The 17,888-nt window shown below is 45.4% G+C and overlaps 2 protein-coding genes and 1 long non-coding RNA gene across 3 annotated transcripts; all 3 read right to left on the bottom strand.

Moving 5' to 3' along the window:
• Positions 1-12: 12 nt before the first annotated feature.
• Positions 13-4,975, bottom strand: LOC116231097 (estradiol 17-beta-dehydrogenase 11-like). The gene is made up of 7 exons (XM_031596662.2): positions 4,686-4,975; positions 4,496-4,603; positions 3,774-3,905; positions 2,500-2,606; positions 1,623-1,760; positions 1,314-1,430; positions 13-139 (listed from the first exon to the last, which is right to left on the bottom strand). Exons 1-7 carry the CDS (start codon positions 4,893-4,895, stop codon positions 52-54), a joined length of 900 nt encoding a protein of 299 aa, XP_031452522.1. The 5' UTR covers positions 4,896-4,975; the 3' UTR covers positions 13-51.
• Positions 4,976-6,072: 1,097 nt separating this feature from the next.
• Positions 6,073-7,316, bottom strand: LOC149918141 (uncharacterized). Its single transcript, XR_016465967.1, has 3 exons — positions 7,268-7,316; positions 6,738-6,808; positions 6,073-6,266 (listed from the first exon to the last, which is right to left on the bottom strand). It is a non-coding gene; the product is annotated as an uncharacterized LOC149918141 (long non-coding RNA).
• Positions 7,317-10,764: 3,448 nt separating this feature from the next.
• Positions 10,765-17,865, bottom strand: LOC116231094 (estradiol 17-beta-dehydrogenase 11-like). Its single transcript, XM_031596652.2, has 7 exons — positions 17,569-17,865; positions 15,472-15,579; positions 14,968-15,099; positions 14,259-14,365; positions 13,026-13,163; positions 12,715-12,831; positions 10,765-11,436 (listed from the first exon to the last, which is right to left on the bottom strand). Exons 1-7 carry the CDS (start codon positions 17,776-17,778, stop codon positions 11,349-11,351), a joined length of 900 nt encoding a protein of 299 aa, XP_031452512.2. The 5' UTR covers positions 17,779-17,865; the 3' UTR covers positions 10,765-11,348.
• Positions 17,866-17,888: the final 23 nt, after the last annotated feature.

Raw genomic sequence — 17,888 nt, 5'->3', positions numbered from 1 at the left:
GCATATGTTCTGCTTTCACTCATTTCGAGGGGAAGTAAGAAAATTTCTTTTTCACTGATTGCTTCTATGCCCAATAATTGCATCAAACTTAACATCAGTCAGCTTTTTGATATAATTCAGGGCACGTTCCGGAAGCAACCTGGAAGAAAAAAAAATCCATGAAATTAAACCTAGGATAAGAATTCAGGCTTTGGAGACAGCAGTACTACAGATGGGATGAGAGCTTGTCTGGGCACAGAATGCATGCTCACATCAGACTGAGACCAGAACTTAAATCTGGAGAGTACTTCCAGAAAACTCAGTGCCTTCATAAATGTTTGTCTAGCTTGACCTCCAGTCGCTTCAGCACCTTCCTCCTTTTATGACTGCTTCAAGGACAGATATCCACTGCAAAGGATGTTGATTCAATTACTGCTTGCAGTTTCAGTGTTGAATGTAGACAAGTACATTAAAATGAAATGAGAACTGACTTTGCTTTCAAAACCTCATCTGGTTGATAGAGAATTTTGGGAAAGCAAAAGATTCTTTACGCTTTCATAAAACAGTTTTGGCTGTTTCCTGGCTTTCATGAATAAGTTACTATGAATTAATTGTTGAGATACTGTAGATGCTAACTGAAGTGGTAATGTAGTTGTGGTGATACAAATCTAGCTTTTGAATCTGAGCTGTGGAGAAAATGCAGCCCCATCAGAGCAGCTACACTGGATGTCTGAGAGGATCAACCTCACAACACATGGCTGGGGGAAAGCAGCAGAACACCAGTCAAGCAGCATTCCCAGCACTCGTGACATAGAGCTGGTGCTGCCATGAAGAAATGAATACCAAAAAGCAGCAGATCCTTAATTGTTTCTGGAGATTGTCTGGGGCTGCTGGTCCAGAGAGATGATTTTTTGCAAGCCCATGGGAAATTCAATTTGTGATGGAAAAGCAATCCAGCAATCTCTTTATCTCCTTCTGCATCCCTACCAGCAAATGGAGCATCTGAGTTCTTCACTCAGCACTTGTGCAAAAAATAGATCATAACTACTCAACTCAACAAAACCCTCGTGGTGTGTGCTGTTGTCAGTGGAAAGAAAAACAATATACTGCAACACTGACTTGCCCCAGTTTCTAAAATAGCACAAAATTGAATCTGATGTTACAAGTGCTTTCAAGAAATGTTTAGATGTTCCACTGAGGGACATGGTTTAGTAGGAAATATTGGTGAGAGGTGGATGGCTGGATGGGATGACCATAGAGGTCTTTTCCAACTTTGGTGATTCTATGAAGTGTAATGCTTGTACACTCGACTTATCCCTTATGTTGTTACATACCTTTCAAGAAGTAAAGCGAAACGTTGATTTGATGGAACAAAAACCATTTTCTGGTTGGTCACTATTCCTTCCATCAGTGCCTTCACAACTTCATCAACCTCCAAGATCTTTCCAAGCCTAAAATCAAAAGAAAGCATATATGTGAGATCAGCAGTGATAAAACATGGGCAGCAGCTGAATATGAAATAGGATGCTTCACCTTGGCACAAAGTCAGGTAAATGAAAGATAACTGCTATGTGGGGTATGTACTCAGTTTGAATAACAGGTAAAGCAGGGGCAAATATGTAATGCTGACATCTAAACATTACCTCATAGTGGGGTTTTTGACAAATCCAGTATTTATAAAAACTGGACAGAGGCATGTTGTTTTTATTCCATCCTTTCCCAGTGAAGACAGCTCGTCCGTCAGGGCTTTATGAAATCCAACTGCAGCAAACTTGCTTGAACTGGTGGAGGAAAAGCACAAATCAGAAGGCATGAATGTTATTTCTGGCCTGATAGAAAGGGGCTGAGAGAACATGCAGTACTTACTAATGAGGGAGGAAGGCAAGGACTAATTCTAATTTTTGCTGTCTTATAGTGTTTTCCTAAAATAGATATTGCTGCCTGGGGAAAACATTTGGGGATGTGAAGTGGAATATCTAAGTAGTCTTAGTAGTGAACTGTCAGAGGAGTATTAGGAAATACTAATTGGCACGCATAAGTCTGATGTTTTTATTTTTGAAAGCTAAATTCAGTAGACAGTGTAATTTCCAGCATTTCTTAGTACAGGAAAAAAAACATAGCCCGAGTCTGAAAAGCTAAGAAGAAAAAAAGAGGGTAAAAACATACAAGTATTACTTATGGCTACAGCAACTCACAAGACCACTATGTTATTCTAAAGAAGAAGGAAAGCGGATACCTTTTTCACTAATCAAAGTCTGGATCAGTTATGAGGAGAAAAAAAAATATATTCCATTAGTTTATTTGTCATTTCATTAGTCTTTCATTGAAGCACTGTTCCCGATTCAGTCAGAGCTAACAAGTAAATCAGTGGGCATTCCCACAAGCACTTATGTGCTGAGTGCTGTGGGTTTTCTTTCTCCTTTGGAAGAAGCTTACTGAGTGTATTTATTTCCTCTCCATGTTTGCTGGTGGAGAAGACAAAGATAAGAAATGAAGAGAGCTGATTTTGAAGTCACTTACCAATAAGCCACCATGAAAGGAACTACAAAATGACCTGCTGCAGAAGCCACTGTGACAATGTGACCGTAGTTGTTGTTCATCATTGTCGGCAGAAAAGCTCTTGTTGTCTTGAAATGGATTTAGAACAAGGACCAGAAAAAGAGTTGGGAGAGGAGGAAAAGAGTAATGTCTTAAGTGTTTTTCAACACTGTTCCCAGGTATGTGCAATTGAATGACTAATGCTTTTCCTAATGCTAGGTAGGTTCTGAGAACCACAGGAACGCCCATTCTCCCTCCAGCTGATGCACTCTGTAACCTCATTTCTGGAAGGACTCTTTCAGCAAAGTCAGGTATCAACAGAGGATGATATTCATGGTACTCCTAGCCTGCTTTTTAGTTTCACTTGTCAGCAGCAACACTACCAGTATCTCTCCCCAGCACACACACAAGTTTGTAGTACCCCTTTTTTCTCCTGCAAACAGAAATTCTTTAATACTAGGAATGCTGCTGAAAGCTGTCCTATCCCCAGGGTCTGGTTGCCAGAGTCCCAAAGAGCTAAAACCCCAGCTCAGAGATGTCCCAGCTGCATCACCTCCACACAGGCTGCTGGTAGAGAGCTGGGAGAAGTCCTGCAGGAGATAAGACAGGTGGCACTTGCAGGCAGTGGCAGGACAGCTACAGGATGGGATTAAAGCAGTGCCAGGAGCCCAGAGCAGAGCCAGCAAAAGAGCAGAGACAGGTACAAAATGCTTCAGGACAAAGCCCTACAGACTGGCTAAGGTGCTGGTGGCAGTCAGGGAGAGGCTGGGTCTGGCTGCACTACATGGCATGGCTAAGAGCTAGCAGCCAGCCTTGCTCTGCACCTAGTACCAAAGGCTGCCTTCTCTCAGGGGCCAGCTGATTAAAAAAAACAAACAAACAAACAAAAAAAAACCAAAGCACTTTGCATTATATGAGAAGTTTTTCTACTGCTTGCAGGCTCTTGGTGCCTGGCTGAGGGCGCTCAAACAGCTGGACCAAGAGAGACACTAAGACACTTGTGACATAGACCAACCTACGCTGCAGGAGAGGCCATCACCAGCCAACTTGTGTGAAAAGGAAAATGCAAGGGAGCCATGCCAGCCCCAAATCAGCAAGAGACAATCAAGTTTCCCAACAGCCAGACTGAGTGCATGTTTGCTATACACACAAAGCAGCAAGAGAACTTGGTAATTTGCCTGTAGTTTTAAATAACTATTGGTCTAAATACATATCCTTAATGCTTATGGAGGCGTGAATGTGCTGGAGACCCTTACCCAGATGTGAGCAAGAATGTTTACTTCAAATGTTTTCTCAACTTGGTGGTCCTGGGTGGAGAGCAGGTCAGCAGTTGCAATCACACCAGCGTTATTCACCAGGATGGAGACATCACCAATGTCCTTTTTCACCTTTTGGACCAAAAGATGTGTAGGTGAACATCGCTTGTTAACACACAAAGTGCAAGGTTGTGAGTAGCAAATGATTTAATTCTTACAGTGATTATCTTGCAGGCAGGAACATGTGGTGTCCTTGTTGCAGCCAAAACCACAACAGTCCTAAAAGCTGATTTAGATCTGATGTTTTTCCCTTTTTTACTGCCAGTTATTACAGTGTCCTAGGCATTACCCATGGACAAACACGCTCTACAATTACAGCTGGCACTTTGGACATACAGAATGATTTGAACCATTCCCTACAGTGCAGCCTGTCAACCATGCCAGCAGCCTTATACATTTCTATGTCAGTTCCTCAGCAATCCAGTAGCAGGAAGTTTGGTTGCAGGGTCTAAAGTCTGAAGCGTGAGCTCAACAGGACAAAGGCTCCCAGATTAGGATGGGACAGGCTGCAGTACCTGAAGGTATGTATGTACAGCAGCAAACAGTGGTGAGATTGCAGAGGCTTGCACAAACTGAGTGGGACACCTCGGGTGCTGTTTTCCAGCGTTTCCCAAATCGAAGCACGTTTGGGTAAGCCCTGGCACATGCACCTGCTCCCCTACCTTCTCGGCAGCGCTGTAGATCTCCTCTCTTTTGCTGCAGTCCACCACAAAGCTGTGAACGGTGGCTCCCAGCTCTTCGCATTCTGCTGCCGTCTCCTTGAGGCCATGCTGTGGGAAGAAGGATGCATGTATGACACGGGTGCCACGGCCTCGGAACAGCCCGTTTATCCGCACCGCGGCCCGGCCTCACCGCCTCGACGTCCCACAGCACCAGGCGGCTCTGGCGCCGGGCGAACTCGCGGGCCGTGGCCCTGCCCAGACCGCGGGCAGCGCCCGTCACCAGCACCAGCTCCCCGCGGACGGTCTTCCTCTTGGCGGGCAGCAGCAGCTTCACCAGCGCCTCCGCGTAGGCGTACAGCAGCGTGCCCAGGAACGCCAGCACCTCCAGCACGGGGTTCATCTTGCGGCTGCTCCGCACGACCGGGACAAGTCAATGCACGCGGCCCCGCCGGGCGACGGGGGAGAGGGAAGCAGCCAATCGGCAACGCGCTGTGAGCAAGGGGCGGGGCCAAAGGAGGGGCGCAGCCAACGGGATGGTGGCGCCGCTGATTGGCCGGGCTCCGCCCAATGAGAGGGCGATGAGCTCTCGGAGGTGGTCGCATGTTTTGTTTAGCAAACGAAGCAACTTAAGCTCGTAGTTGGTGGTTGTTGCTGCAGGAGGGGGTTGTGTGCTAACTCAGCAGTCAAAAGCATGGGATGGAGGTTTGGCAGAGCCCAGAGTCTGAGGGCACAGCTGCAGTAGCGCCCTTCCTGTTCTGCTGACAGTGGAGTCACTGAAGTGACATGGGAATATTTGTTGTTAAGAAATGATGAAGAAATTGTGATTGCTTGCTATTTATCATTTATTCAGGCTTAGAAAGTAAGCAGACAAGGGTGGGGAGAGCTATTCGCTGTGACCCGTGCTGGCTTCAGTCACAGGTACCTCTTTGCTGATCTGTGGTTTCAGTGTGCTGGTGACAAAAGGCATGAGGGAGCTGAAGGAAGCAGAAGATGATCGGGAAGCAGCAGTATTTCATAGGACACAGCCCTGGTTGGTCAGATAGGTATCTGCAGAGTGAGAACAGAATTGCAGAGTAGAACCAATGGCTTTAGTGGCTTTAGTCTGTTAATTGATACATGGTGTGAAGCACATCCCCAGCAGCATCATCGGCTTTGGAAAACAGAGCCCTATGAGCAGGTGACCAGGCAGGTGCTGGTTGCTGAGGATAAAGCTGGCTGTGCTGTGACTAGTCAAAATACCATGGGTATTCATTCCACATGAGGTGCTTATGTTAACATAGAGTGCTAAAGGTGAAAACAGAAAAATAAAAATTCTGCAAGTACCATGCTGAACAAGGCATAAAAGCTGCACTGCTTCCAAGAGCCGTATGTTATTTCTGGAAGGAAAAAATTCTCTAAAGATTGTTTATTGCATAATTAGAATAATGCAAGTGAGAAGTAGGCAAATGTAGTGGTAGAGCTTGCTGCAGGATTGTGTCTTCTGCTACAAGACAGGTGGCTTACCTCAGACTCGCAGCAAAACAGGTGGCTGAGCATGCTTGGAGTGTTTCAGGAGCTGGCGAAGAATGGGAGTCAAAGGAAAGAAAATGTTCTTTCCTTGTGCGTACTGTGAAAGGAGAGGAATTGTGCATCAGTGTTTCCCAATTCAGTACCAACCCCTCCAGGTAAATCTGAATGTTAGAGCTGATGAGATTCAGTAACTGAGAAACAGAAGGCTTACCTGTTCTGAGCTCTCTGAACCGGAGCTTTCTTTGCTGTCAAGCTGCTGCTGCTGTAGAAAAAGTATGATTTTTTTTTTTTTTTTTTTTTTTTGAGCAAAGCATAATTCATTGTACTTGTGGGGATTTTTTGTTAGTTTTATTATCAACAAAAATAAACTTCATTTTTGTTTTTAAAAATATATATATTTTTAATCAATATGTCTTGTTAGAATGCTCCATCTGAGAAGGGAAGTTGATCTTCAGTGTCTGAAAAATTGTCAAGTTAATTCTGTGCTGCTGGAATGAGGACTTGGTTGATGGGCTGGGATGTGAGCTTGCTATTTGTTGTTTTTGCTTTAAGTCTGAGAAGGGCTTAATCTTAACCTGGAAATCGAGATTGGGAATACCATAAATGCATTTAGCCGTGTAACAACTGTTGGTGTTTTTGAGGCTGTCCTGACAGATAAAAGCCATGTAATTTCCAGCTATCAGTGTTAAAATTTCCCACGCTGCATGCCTGTGTATTTTTGTTCAGTACTTACTGCATTGGTGACAGCAAGGACCATGCTCAGAATGCAGGACAGCAGCAGGAACTTCATTGTGAGAGAGACTCCTGTGAAGCAGACAGCAAGCAGAGTTACAGCTTTTGGCTGAAAAGGAGATGTAGAGGAGTAATGAGGCTGTCCTCTGAGAGGAGTGACAGGGGAATGGGGCAGCAGGAGCTGTGCTGTGAGTTGTGTGCACCGCGTTGGGTGTCCTCGAGTGCCAGCCCTGTGTTTGAGCTGCTGATGTGTGCAGCCAGGGTAAGTAAAGGGTGTTTTCTGAGTGGTCCTTTCCAGGAGCTGTTTCCTTGCAACCTCACAGAAAGGCTGAGGGACCTCTGGAGCTGATGGAGTTCACCCCCCTCCCACATCCAGGCCCCTTCAGCAGGGTCAGCTGGAGCAGGTTTGTCCAGGACCGTGTCCAGGTGGGATTGGAGCCTCTCCTGTGGAGGCTCCACAGCCTGTATGGACAACCTGCTCTAGCACCTGCCTGCAGCATAGCTCAGGTAAGAGCCAAGGATCTGTGTTACCTTTGGGCTGCATGGTGAGCGGCTGGTCGGTGGATCAGAAGGAGGCAGATGGCTCTGGTAATAGTGATGCATGGATGGCTGGTGCCTGTATATATATGGTTTTGGGTAGTGTGGCTTGCATCAGAAAACCACAAGATGTCATGAGTCACATCTTGTTTGGACCTGCTGATTGTTTAGTTTAATTACTTCCCACCTGGTAAAGCAGCCAAATTTTTTAGTTGACCTTTATGATTTTTATATAATCCTTGGGGGATTGACAGGTTTGGCAATGGAAATGTGTATTGTGTTTGCACTGTGAAAGGAATGTCTGTTGTCTTTTTCACTATGGAAGTTCTCCTAACTATGTAGGAAGTACTTGTGTGATAACAATGTCCAGAGTATTGAAGCTGCTAACTTAAAGGAAGGGTTACAGTTTCCAAAATGGAAAAATCAGCTAATTGTGGAAACCCTTTCCAGGGTCCATGTGTATAATAACATCAGTAGAATTCACCATCAATGTCTTCACCAAGGAGAAGTCATGCCTGACAGACTTGACAAGGTCCTGCAATGAAACAGCCTGATGGATGAGCGGAGGGCAGTGGATACTGTCTTCTTTGGCATCAGTAAGGCCTTTGCCACTGTCTCCTGCAATGTCAAAAGAAATTTGACTTCTTTGAAAGAAAGTCCTCATCCTCAGTGAAAAGAACTGACAGTGACTGTAGAAAAGAAAGAAAATGACCCCCCAAAATGGGCAGAAGTGGGAATAACTGCAGATTAATTTGAGTAACGTGTGGAAATCCTAATCTGCTTTGGTGATGTAGTTGTTTGCCTCAGGGAACTTGGACGGTTTTAAGGAAAGTCTTCCCTGTTTGTCCTGATGAGGTCTGTTTCACTGCATCTTTTTCTACCACTTGGCTGGAGCAGAGCCCCAGTTGGTTTTAAGCTCTGTGGAGAAGAAGACAATCCCTTGTGTGCTGACCTTTCCTAAACAGGCTGATGAACTAGCTTTGATTGCTGTAAACAGGCTGATCCATAGCTGTGGTCAGGCAGAACAAAATGCTGTCAAAACTTCTTCCTCCCTAAGAGATTTAAAGTCCCAGAGAAAGGCTCTTTATCAAATGGAATTTGCACAGAGCAAACTAATGTACAACTAATCTAAATTAATGTGTATGCCCTGCTGTGTGATGTTACAGAAGGCGCAGTGGGTGACATGTCAGTTTTATAGGAGGAACTGTCAGCAAAATATGTTTTGGTGGTCACCCATCCTTTGCTTATGAAAGATATTCCTGGCCGAACTTCCTGGTGGCTTTATTCATTGCCTCATGGAGAATCAGGCCAGAGATGCACTGGGATAAGCAGCCCTTGCTCATACAAGGGCAAAGGAGCAGGAGGCAGGTGGAGTTCTGTGTTCTGAGCTACCCTAATGGCATTTCTGAATGCCATTCCTTTTGACATGGTTCAGGTGAAGGCTGTTTTCTGGTCTCACTCTGTAGGAAGTGTTTGGGGTCTCCTGCTTCCAGCAGAGAACATCTGGAGTGGTTGTTTTTTGGTGAAGTACTTGGCTTGACACAAAGCTACACGTCTTCTAGAGTAACTGACCTCCTTTTCTAAATTGCCATGTGTTCTGCCAGTATGCATTTGTAATGTAACTGCTCTTGGATCAGCCTGTTGTATTTTGCATATCTAATTGAGTCTACGTTGCCCAGTTCATGCTTTGACTGACTTCTGTGTAATTCAGCACCCAGAGCCCTAACCAGAATAGAAACGTTAATAAGAAATGAAAGAATTTGAAAGATCACTTGAGTTTGTTTCTCCAGCTCTAATTATATAACTGCATTCTCCTATTTGAAAGGGATTACTTGCTTTTCTCTTTTTATTTAGAAATTCAGATGTATTCAAATTATGTTCATAATTGGATATAGAAGGATTTTTATTTTCCTACTCTGAGAAGAGTGAAGGCTCCATTAATGTCCAGAATTGGCTTGTATAAGATCAGTTGTTAATAGAGATTTTGTCCCAGTGCTTTGACTGCACAGTTGCTCATCCTATATGTGGGGAAGATGTTTGATTCCACTAGAGATGCACAGAACTACAGACTTGTTACTCTTCTCCTGGAACTTGTTTCTATTCTTAATTAGCACATCAGCAGTGCAGCCAGACCCTAATTTCACAGCTCAGCAGTGCTGGCATTCTCCTGGCATGGGACTCAGGTCAGAGCTGTGGCTGAGGCAGAGAAGTGCCAGCTCCAGGGCTCAGGGGGAGGCACAGCATGAGTCCAGAGCCTCTCATACAACTCACAGGTGCCCTAAGCCAGTGAGAGACACCAGTATTCAACTGTGGGACGTTACTGGAAGTTGCTACATGAGGTTTGATAACATAGGCTTCTGCTAAGTACCTGTAACAACCAGATTTTGGAATAAGCTTGTCTCTTGTGGCCAGGAAGAGAACTGAGGAGCCTAAAAAAACACTGGTATGCAGAACAAGGACTACCTTAGAAGCCTCCTACTTCTTGGTGTATTTAACGAGAGCAGTGTATTCAGGCCTCCTGCAAATGGCCACTAGCCAGCCAATGCCTGTCACAGTCAGTTCTGTGAGTAGGCAGAAACACAATCTGTGTTCTGAAGAGGTCTCTGACCGGCATTTCATTGCATGATGTTCTCTTGTACCTCAGGGCAAAGGCAGTTAGTTCATGCAGAGCTTTAGAGGCTTAACCTCCTGGCCATTGCAGGTCCTGGCTGCCTCATGGCTGGCTCGTGAGGAAGAGCTGGCCCATCTGGGGCTGTTCCCCTTATATTCCTGCCCATTGGTCTGGCACACACACCTGTGCCTGGGCCCAGGTCCTGGCAGAGTATTCCTGCACTGCTGCTGCTCCCCTGCACTTGCACAGGGAAAAGCAGGGTGGAAAGGGGAAGCCCAGGATTATCCAGGGCTGTGCTACAGCATCTTGTGCAATGAATGGGTTTAGCGTTTCAGAGGATTGGAATAGATAAAGTCTCAGGAAGGAGAACAGGTATGGGGAAATGTGTATGTTCACTGAAGTCAGTGCTGTTTCAACCTTATGCTGCAAGGAATGCATTGCTCAGTTGAAATGAAGACATAGCCAGGAATATCTGGCTTACCAGCTGAGGCCTTCACTTGTATTCTACACAGTCATAGAAGCACTTCCACTTCAGCTCACCCCAGTACATGAATGAAGGCACAGCATATCCTTGCTTTTACTTCTAACAGAGGAGCCTGACTTTTGAATGCTAGAACAGATAGCATAATTTACACTAGGTTGAATTATTTGCCTTCTGTTGTAAGGAGAAAAATATTGCTACTTTTTCTGCATTCTTATGAAATAAATCACGTTCTGTGGTGCGCATGAAACAGAACAGGGCATCCAGAAATTTGTAAGGAAATCATAGAATGGCCTGGGCTGAAAAGGTCCACAATGATCATCTAGTTCCAACCCCCCTACTAATTGCAGGGTCGCCTTGGTTTAAAGGAAGGTGTTTGAAAAGTGTCTGGGAGGCAGAAAGTATGTTATTTGACACCTTCTGGGTAGAGAACTGTGTTTATTCTGTACAAGTTGTTCTGATGGTGCTCATGCATAATGGACAATCAACATATTTAGGTACTCATTACAAAAGCACAAAACACAGAGTGTGCAGTACAAGGCTTTTTGAACTTAAAATAATTCCTTAGAATGAAGCGGGACACCTTAAAGCACTCCTCCCCATACAAGACAGTGTTGCTCAGTGATAAGAGATTAATTTATACTCAGGCAATCCCACTGTATTCATGTATGTAGCTGCTCTTATCCTAAAATAGGCCTTGCTGGGTTTCCTGTCTGCTACAGGACTAGGAGTCAGTGATCGTAGAATGCACAGCCAGAACAGTCCTTCTGACTTGTAGAGCTGCATCTCTGCTCTGCTAACACACCACGTTATGCATGTCTGTTCCTGCTGCAGGTGTGGGATGGACCTTAAGGTGTGATGGGAAGCGGTGGCCTGGAAGAAGTACCCGTCTTAATTCTGCTCTGAATCCAAATCGCTGTGCTATGCTCAGCATGTGTTCTGCTTTCACTCATTTCATGGGGAAATAAGAAACAATTTCTTTTTCACTGATTGCTTCTATGCCCAACAATTGCATCAAACTTAACATCAGTCAGCTTTTTGAGAACATTCGAGGCACGTTCTGGAATCAACCTGGAGGATGAAAAAAAAAAAAAAAGCCCATGAAATTAAACCTAGGGTAAGAATTCAGGTTTTGGAGAAAGTGGCACCACAGGTGAGACTGGAGCTCATCTGGGCACAGAATGCATGTTCACATCAGACTGAGACCAGAACTTAAATCTGGGGAATACTTCCTAAAAACCCACTGCCTTCATAACTGTTTGACTAGTTTGACAGTCCCTTCAACACCTTCCTCCTTTTATGATCACTTCAAGGACAGATATCCACTGCAAAAGATGTTGGCTGCAACACTGCTTTCAGGACCCTGGAAGGTTTAACACTGAGTAGAGAGCTGTGCTTATAAAGTGGCTTTTCTGCTTTCAAAAGCAGTAGTCTGAGGAAAGGATGGGATGGTAAAAGAGAGACCTTGAAGTGCATTTTCCTCTTCTGTGATTTTTTCTTTTCTTAGCATTAGCCATGTCTCTTTGTGTCTGCCTGCTCCTAGCTTAACAGGGAGTTATCTTAAGGGTTATGACAGTAGTAAGCACCACTTCTTTGTGGCTTTGCACACTTCTGCTGTCCAAATATCACTTGGAATGCAAGAGTTGTTTCTTAACTGTCTGATGTTGAGTGTCATTAACAAGCTATTATGAAGTGTTTCTTGGGATGCTGTATCAGTTAACAGAAGTGTCAGTGTAGTTGTTCTTATGTAAATGTCAAGTTTCCAGTCAGAGCTCCAGTGAAAACAGAGCCCTACTAAAGTACAATGAATATTTAAGAAGTCTGAGGACAAATTTCACTTCACTTGGCAGAGAGAAGCAGCATTCTCAGCCTCCATGACCTAGACCTTCTGGTGTTGACATCAGGAAATGCACACTAAAAAGCAGCCGCTGTTCAACTGTTTCTGGAGCTTGCTTGAGGCTGCTGGTCCAGAGAAACTGTTCTTTGCAAGCCCTGTGGCAATTCCCATTTGTGAAGGGAAAGTGATCCCTTGATCTCTCTCTGCCTGAAGTAAGATATGGAATGACGTAAATAACTCAATGCAGTGGTGAAAAATATTGAAGATAGTAGAAAATAAATGAAACTGGGTTGAACCTAAACTTCTCGTATCTATCTGTCGTGCAAGAGTATTTCTATGCTGCCAAATGTTGTAATTGACTACTAACAGTGCTAATTACACTTCCTCCTACAATGAGGCTTAAACTTGAAGCAGATATTACAAGTGTGATGCTTGTACACTCTTGTAGTTACGGTGCATCTTTTTTCTCCCTTCTTTGGTAGTTTGTTTGTGTGTGTGTGCACACCACTTACATTTCAAAAAGTAAAGCAAAGCTCAGCTGTGGTGGAACAAAAACCATTTTCTGGTTGCTTAGTATTCCTTCCATCAGTGCCTTCACAACTTCATCAACCTCCAAGATCTTTCCAAGCCTAAAATCAAAAGAAAGCATATATGTGAGATCAACAGTGATAAAACATGGGCAGCAGCTGAATATGAAATAGGATGCTTCACATGGGCACAAAGTCAGGTAAATAAAGGACAACTGCTATGTGGGACATACACTCGGTCTGAATAACATAGGTAAAGCAAGGGCAAATATGTAATGCTGACTTGTGATCATTACCTAGTACTGGGGTTTTTGACAAATCCAGTATTCATAAAAACTGGACAGAGGCATGTTGTTTTTATTCCATCCTTTCCCAGTGAAGACAGCTCCTCCGTTAGAGCTTTATGAAATCCAACTGCAGCAAACTTGCTTGAACTGGTAGAGGAAAAAAGCACAAATCAGAAGGCATGAATGTTATTTCTGGCCTGACAGAAATGGAAAGGGGGTGTAAGATCATGCAGTACTGACTAGTGAGGGAAACAATGGGAAGGCAGGGATTAATTTTAACTTTTGCTGTGCCATAGTGCAGTGCTGAAATACACATTGCAGCTTGGGGAAGACGCCACGGGATGCAAAGTGGGCGTCTTTCAGAGAGTTACCTTTATAATGAAGAGTCTCATAATGTTAGTGCATAAATCCAAAGCGTTTACTTGTTAGAGTGGTGTTAGAAAATTCTTGGCAAGCAGAAACAGATGAACACATTTGATGCTAAGGATCTGAACAGTGAAATCTGATTAAAACTCCTGTCTCAGGAGTTCTCCTGCTACGAAAAGTGACTCGCTGTGCAGGAACGTACCCAGGGAAAATGGTTCTGTTTGGAACCACCATAGTAGAGGGCTAACAATGTGCAGTCTGATAATATGCCATGTTACAGTTTTTCTGTAACTTTGTGCATGAGTTATAAATGCTTCTATTTTAAACGGGCAGTGCATTGACCTCTCAGTAGTGACGCGATGCTTGCAACACTAAGTATTAGCATGTTTCTTCTGACATGTGAAAGGTTTACTGTCAAAGCCTGCATTTCACCACATGGTGGCAGAAGTATTTCTATGCACTGCAGCCAATGTAACAAATGCTAGAAACAGGAAAAGCTACTCATTATATGTTCACTTGATAACACTACAGTGACTCACGAGAGCACTACAGTCTAAAAAGAAGGGAATAAAATACCTTTCTTAGTAAGCAAAAGTCCAGATCAGTTATGGAGAGAAGAAAGATTGAAGATTGCGTTAGTTGATTTGTAACACTTTTATCCTTCATTGGATCACCTGAATCAGTCAGAGCTAATAAGCAAATCAGTGGGTACCTCTATTAGTCCTTATGTGGTGCATGTTGTGGGTTTTTTCTCCTTAGCACTGTCCTTTGGAAGTAGCTTATTCAGTGGGAAGTTTGTTTCTGTTACTCCATGTTTGCTGGTGGAGAAGACACAATTAAAATTAAATGAAGAGAACTGATTTTGAAGTCACTTACCAGTAAGCCACCATGAAAGAAGTTACAAATTGACCTGCTGCAGAAGCCACTGTGACAATGTGACCGTGGTTGTTCTTCATCATCGTTGGCAGAAAAGCTCTTGTTGTCTTGAAAAGGAGTTTTAAAAAGGGGCAGAAATAGGGTGGGGAGGAGGAGGAGGAAAAGAGCAATGCCTTCTTAGATGTCTTCAACACTGATCCCAATTACTTGCAATTAAGTGAAGCTATTCCTAATGCAAGGTGCCACTTACAACCCAAGGCCCTGAGAAGCAGATGCCCATTCTCTGTTCAGCTGGTGCAATCTGATTTCCAAAGGGAACCTTTCAGCAAAGTCAAGTATCAACAGAGGCTGATGCTCATGTTGCTCCTAGCCTGCTTTCTAGGTATTCCTTGTCAGCAGCAACGCTGCCAGTGTATCTTCCCTAGCACGTACAATCTGTAAGTGCTCCTTTTTTCCCCTGCAAGCAGAATTTCTTTAACACCTGTGACCTCCACACTGTAGGCCCTGCTGACAGCTGAGTCCCCAGGGTTAGCTGCCAGAATGCCAAGGAGCCAAGAGCCCAGCTCTGAGATGTCCCAGCTGCATCACCTCCAAGCAGGCTGCCGGCAGAGAGCTGAGAGAAGCTCTGCAGGGGATAAAGCAGGTGCCACTTTCATCCTTTACAACACTCACAAAAACACGAAGGCATAGGAACAGTAGCAGCCCTTACCCAGATGTGAGCAAGAATGTTGATTTCAAACATTTTCTCAATTTGGTGGTCCTGGGTGGAGAGCAGGTCAGCAGCTGTAATCACACCAGCATTATTCACCAGAATGGAGACATCACCAATGTCCTTTTTCACCTTTTGGACAAAGGGAACGTGCAGCCCCATGACATTCATTATCACAGAAGTGCAAGGTTGTGAGCAACAATTAATTTAACTCTTACAATTAAATTAACTCTTACAATGTTTTTTTGTGGGGTTTTTTTTTTTTTTTTCAGAGAGGAGAAAATCATGTTCTTTCCCAGTCTGGTAGGAACTGTGCAGTATCCTGAAAGCTGATTTAGATCTGATGTTTTTCCCATATTTACTGCCAGTATTTATAGTCTCCTACACAGAAAATATGCTCTACACAGTCACAGGTGGCATAATCTCTGTGGTGAACCTCAGGTGCTGTTTTCCAGCCTTTCTCAAAACCCAAGCATGTTTGGCACATGAGCCTGCTTTCCTTACCTTCTCAGCAGTGCTGTAGATCTCCTCTCTTTTGCTGCAGTCCACCACAAAGGTGTGAACGGTGGCTCCCAGCCCTTCACACTCTGCTGCCGTCTCCTTGAGGCCATGCTGTGGGAGGAGGGAAAGAAGGATACATGTATGACATGAGTGCAGTAGCCTCAGTACAGCCTCCTTAGTTGTGTGTGCAACTGTACGTTGCCTGAGCTTTGTTGTTTGGGCACCATGACACCTTGGGGGAGGACTTTAAATTTAGGACCTGCACAGATCTGCTGCTAGAAATGGAACATAGAGACAATAACACCCTTGCCTGGGTAAAGCTCATTTAGCTGGACAGCGGGAAGTGGGCATCAGCTTGTAGCCTCCCTATTGCATGTAGAGGACTAAAGGGCAGCTGCAGGTGACAGCTTGGAGATACCACGAGTATATCCAGCATATGGCAGGAGTAACAGTCTGGCTGTGAGAAAAGAGGTATGCCACTCAATGTACAACCTGGAAAGACAGCTGACTAAGGTGTCCATGTTTTGTGTTAGACTGAAATGACAAGCCCATCTTTTACCATCAAAACAGATCAACAGTGCCATGCTCCTTCTGACCTTCCATCATCTCTTACACTGTCCAAAGCTCTGGGTTCCACTGCCTCTCTTGGCTGCCTAATTCATTGCTTGCTAACATGTATTCAGGCATTCCTCCCAGAATTACAGGTGAGTGTTGCAGCTACAAAGCTAAGGTCAGTACCTCTTCCCTTCCCACAGATGGTAGAACACAAAAGCACAGATCGTAGGGGTTGGAGGGGACTTCTGGAGTCCAAACTTGTGATAAAGCAGGTTCCCTACAGCAAGTCACACAGGTTAAGTGTCCAGGTGAGTCCTGAATATCTCCAGAGAAAGAGACCACAACCCCTCTGGGTAGCTGTTCCAGTGCTCTGTTCCCTTCACAGTAAAGAGGTTCTTCATTTGTTATTACGGAACTTTCTATGTTCCAGTTTCTGCCCACTGCCCTTTGTTCTACTGCTGCATGCCACCGAAAAAGAATCCACCCCCACCAACTTGACTCCCACGCTTTAGGTATTTATAAACAATCATCAGATTCCCTCTCAGCCTTCTTTTCTCCAGAATGAACAGCCTCAGGACTCTCAGCCTTTCCGCATAAGGAAAATGCTTCAGGCTCCTAATCATCTTTGTGGCCCTCTGCTGGATTCTCTAGGAGATCCCTTTCTTTTTTGAACAGGAGAGCTTAAAACTGGACAGAGTGTTCCAGATGTCTTTAATCTAAAAAAATGGAAGATTTAGGTTAGATGTTAGATAGAAATTTTTTACTCAGAAGGTGGTGAGGCACTGAAATAGATTGCCCAGAGAGGTTGTTGGGGTTGTTGGGGGGTTGGAGATTCATGATCCTTGAGGTCCCTTCCAACCCTGGCAATTCTGTGATTCTGTTGTGAATGTCCTATCTTTGGAGACATTCAAAGCCAGGTTGGGTTGGATCCTGCACAGGTTGGATTGGAACCTGCACAGCCTGGTTTGGTGGTTGGCAACCCTGCCAATGGCGGGGGGTTGGAACTAGATGATCTTTAAGGTCCCGTCCAACCTAAGCCTCTGATTTCACGTGGCCACACCAGGGAAGAATAAAAGGGGAAGAGAATCTCCCTCTTCGTGCTGGTCAGGCTCTTTGCAACGCACTTCTTGACCACGAGGGCACATTCCTGACTAATGGCCAACCACTGGTCAACAGCTGGTCAGCTGTCGGTCAACCAGTACACCACTGGTGTTCTTGGCCACCAACCTTCTCTGCGGAGCTCCTTTCCAGGAGGCCAGCCCCTAACCCGTACTGATGCACTCGATGGATGACACACGACGGACGACTTGCTGCTTGGCTTCAGCCCTTCCTGCATCCCAGGAGCAGTGCCATGCATGCCCGAGTCTGTGCTGGAGGTGAGCACACAAGTACACTACCCACCGCGGGTCAGCTGTACTCTGTATACATTACACTCCCCTCACCGCACGCAGGGACGGCAGCCAGCTCCCCGCAGCCACCTGCAGCCACGAGCCCCGCTCCCCCCGCGCCGGCAGGACCTCCCCGTCGACCCCATCCCGTTGTTACCGCCTCGATGTCCCACAGCACCAGGCGGCTCTGGCGCCGGGCGAACTCGCGGGCCGTGGCCCTGCCCAGACCGCGGGCAGCGCCCGTCACCAGCACCAGCTCCCCGCGGACGGTCTTCCTCTTGGCGGGCAGCAGCAGCTTCACCAGCGCCTCCGCGTAGGCGTACAGCAGCGTGCCCAGGAACACCAGCAGCCCCAGCACGGGGTTCATCCTCCCGCCACACGGCAGCCCGCAGCGCTCCTTCGGCAACTCCCAGCACCGCCGCAAGGTGGCGCACACACCGCCCGCCGTGGCCAATCGGAGAGAATTGCGGGGCGGGA

The sequence above is a fragment of the Phasianus colchicus genome, chromosome 4, assembly GCF_987193195.1.
Source record: "Phasianus colchicus chromosome 4, bPhaCol1.hap1.1, whole genome shotgun sequence".
NCBI lineage: Eukaryota > Metazoa > Chordata > Aves > Galliformes > Phasianidae > Phasianus > Phasianus colchicus.
Note: the sequence above shows the minus strand (reverse complement) of the source record. Positions and strands in the feature narration are given on the sequence as shown.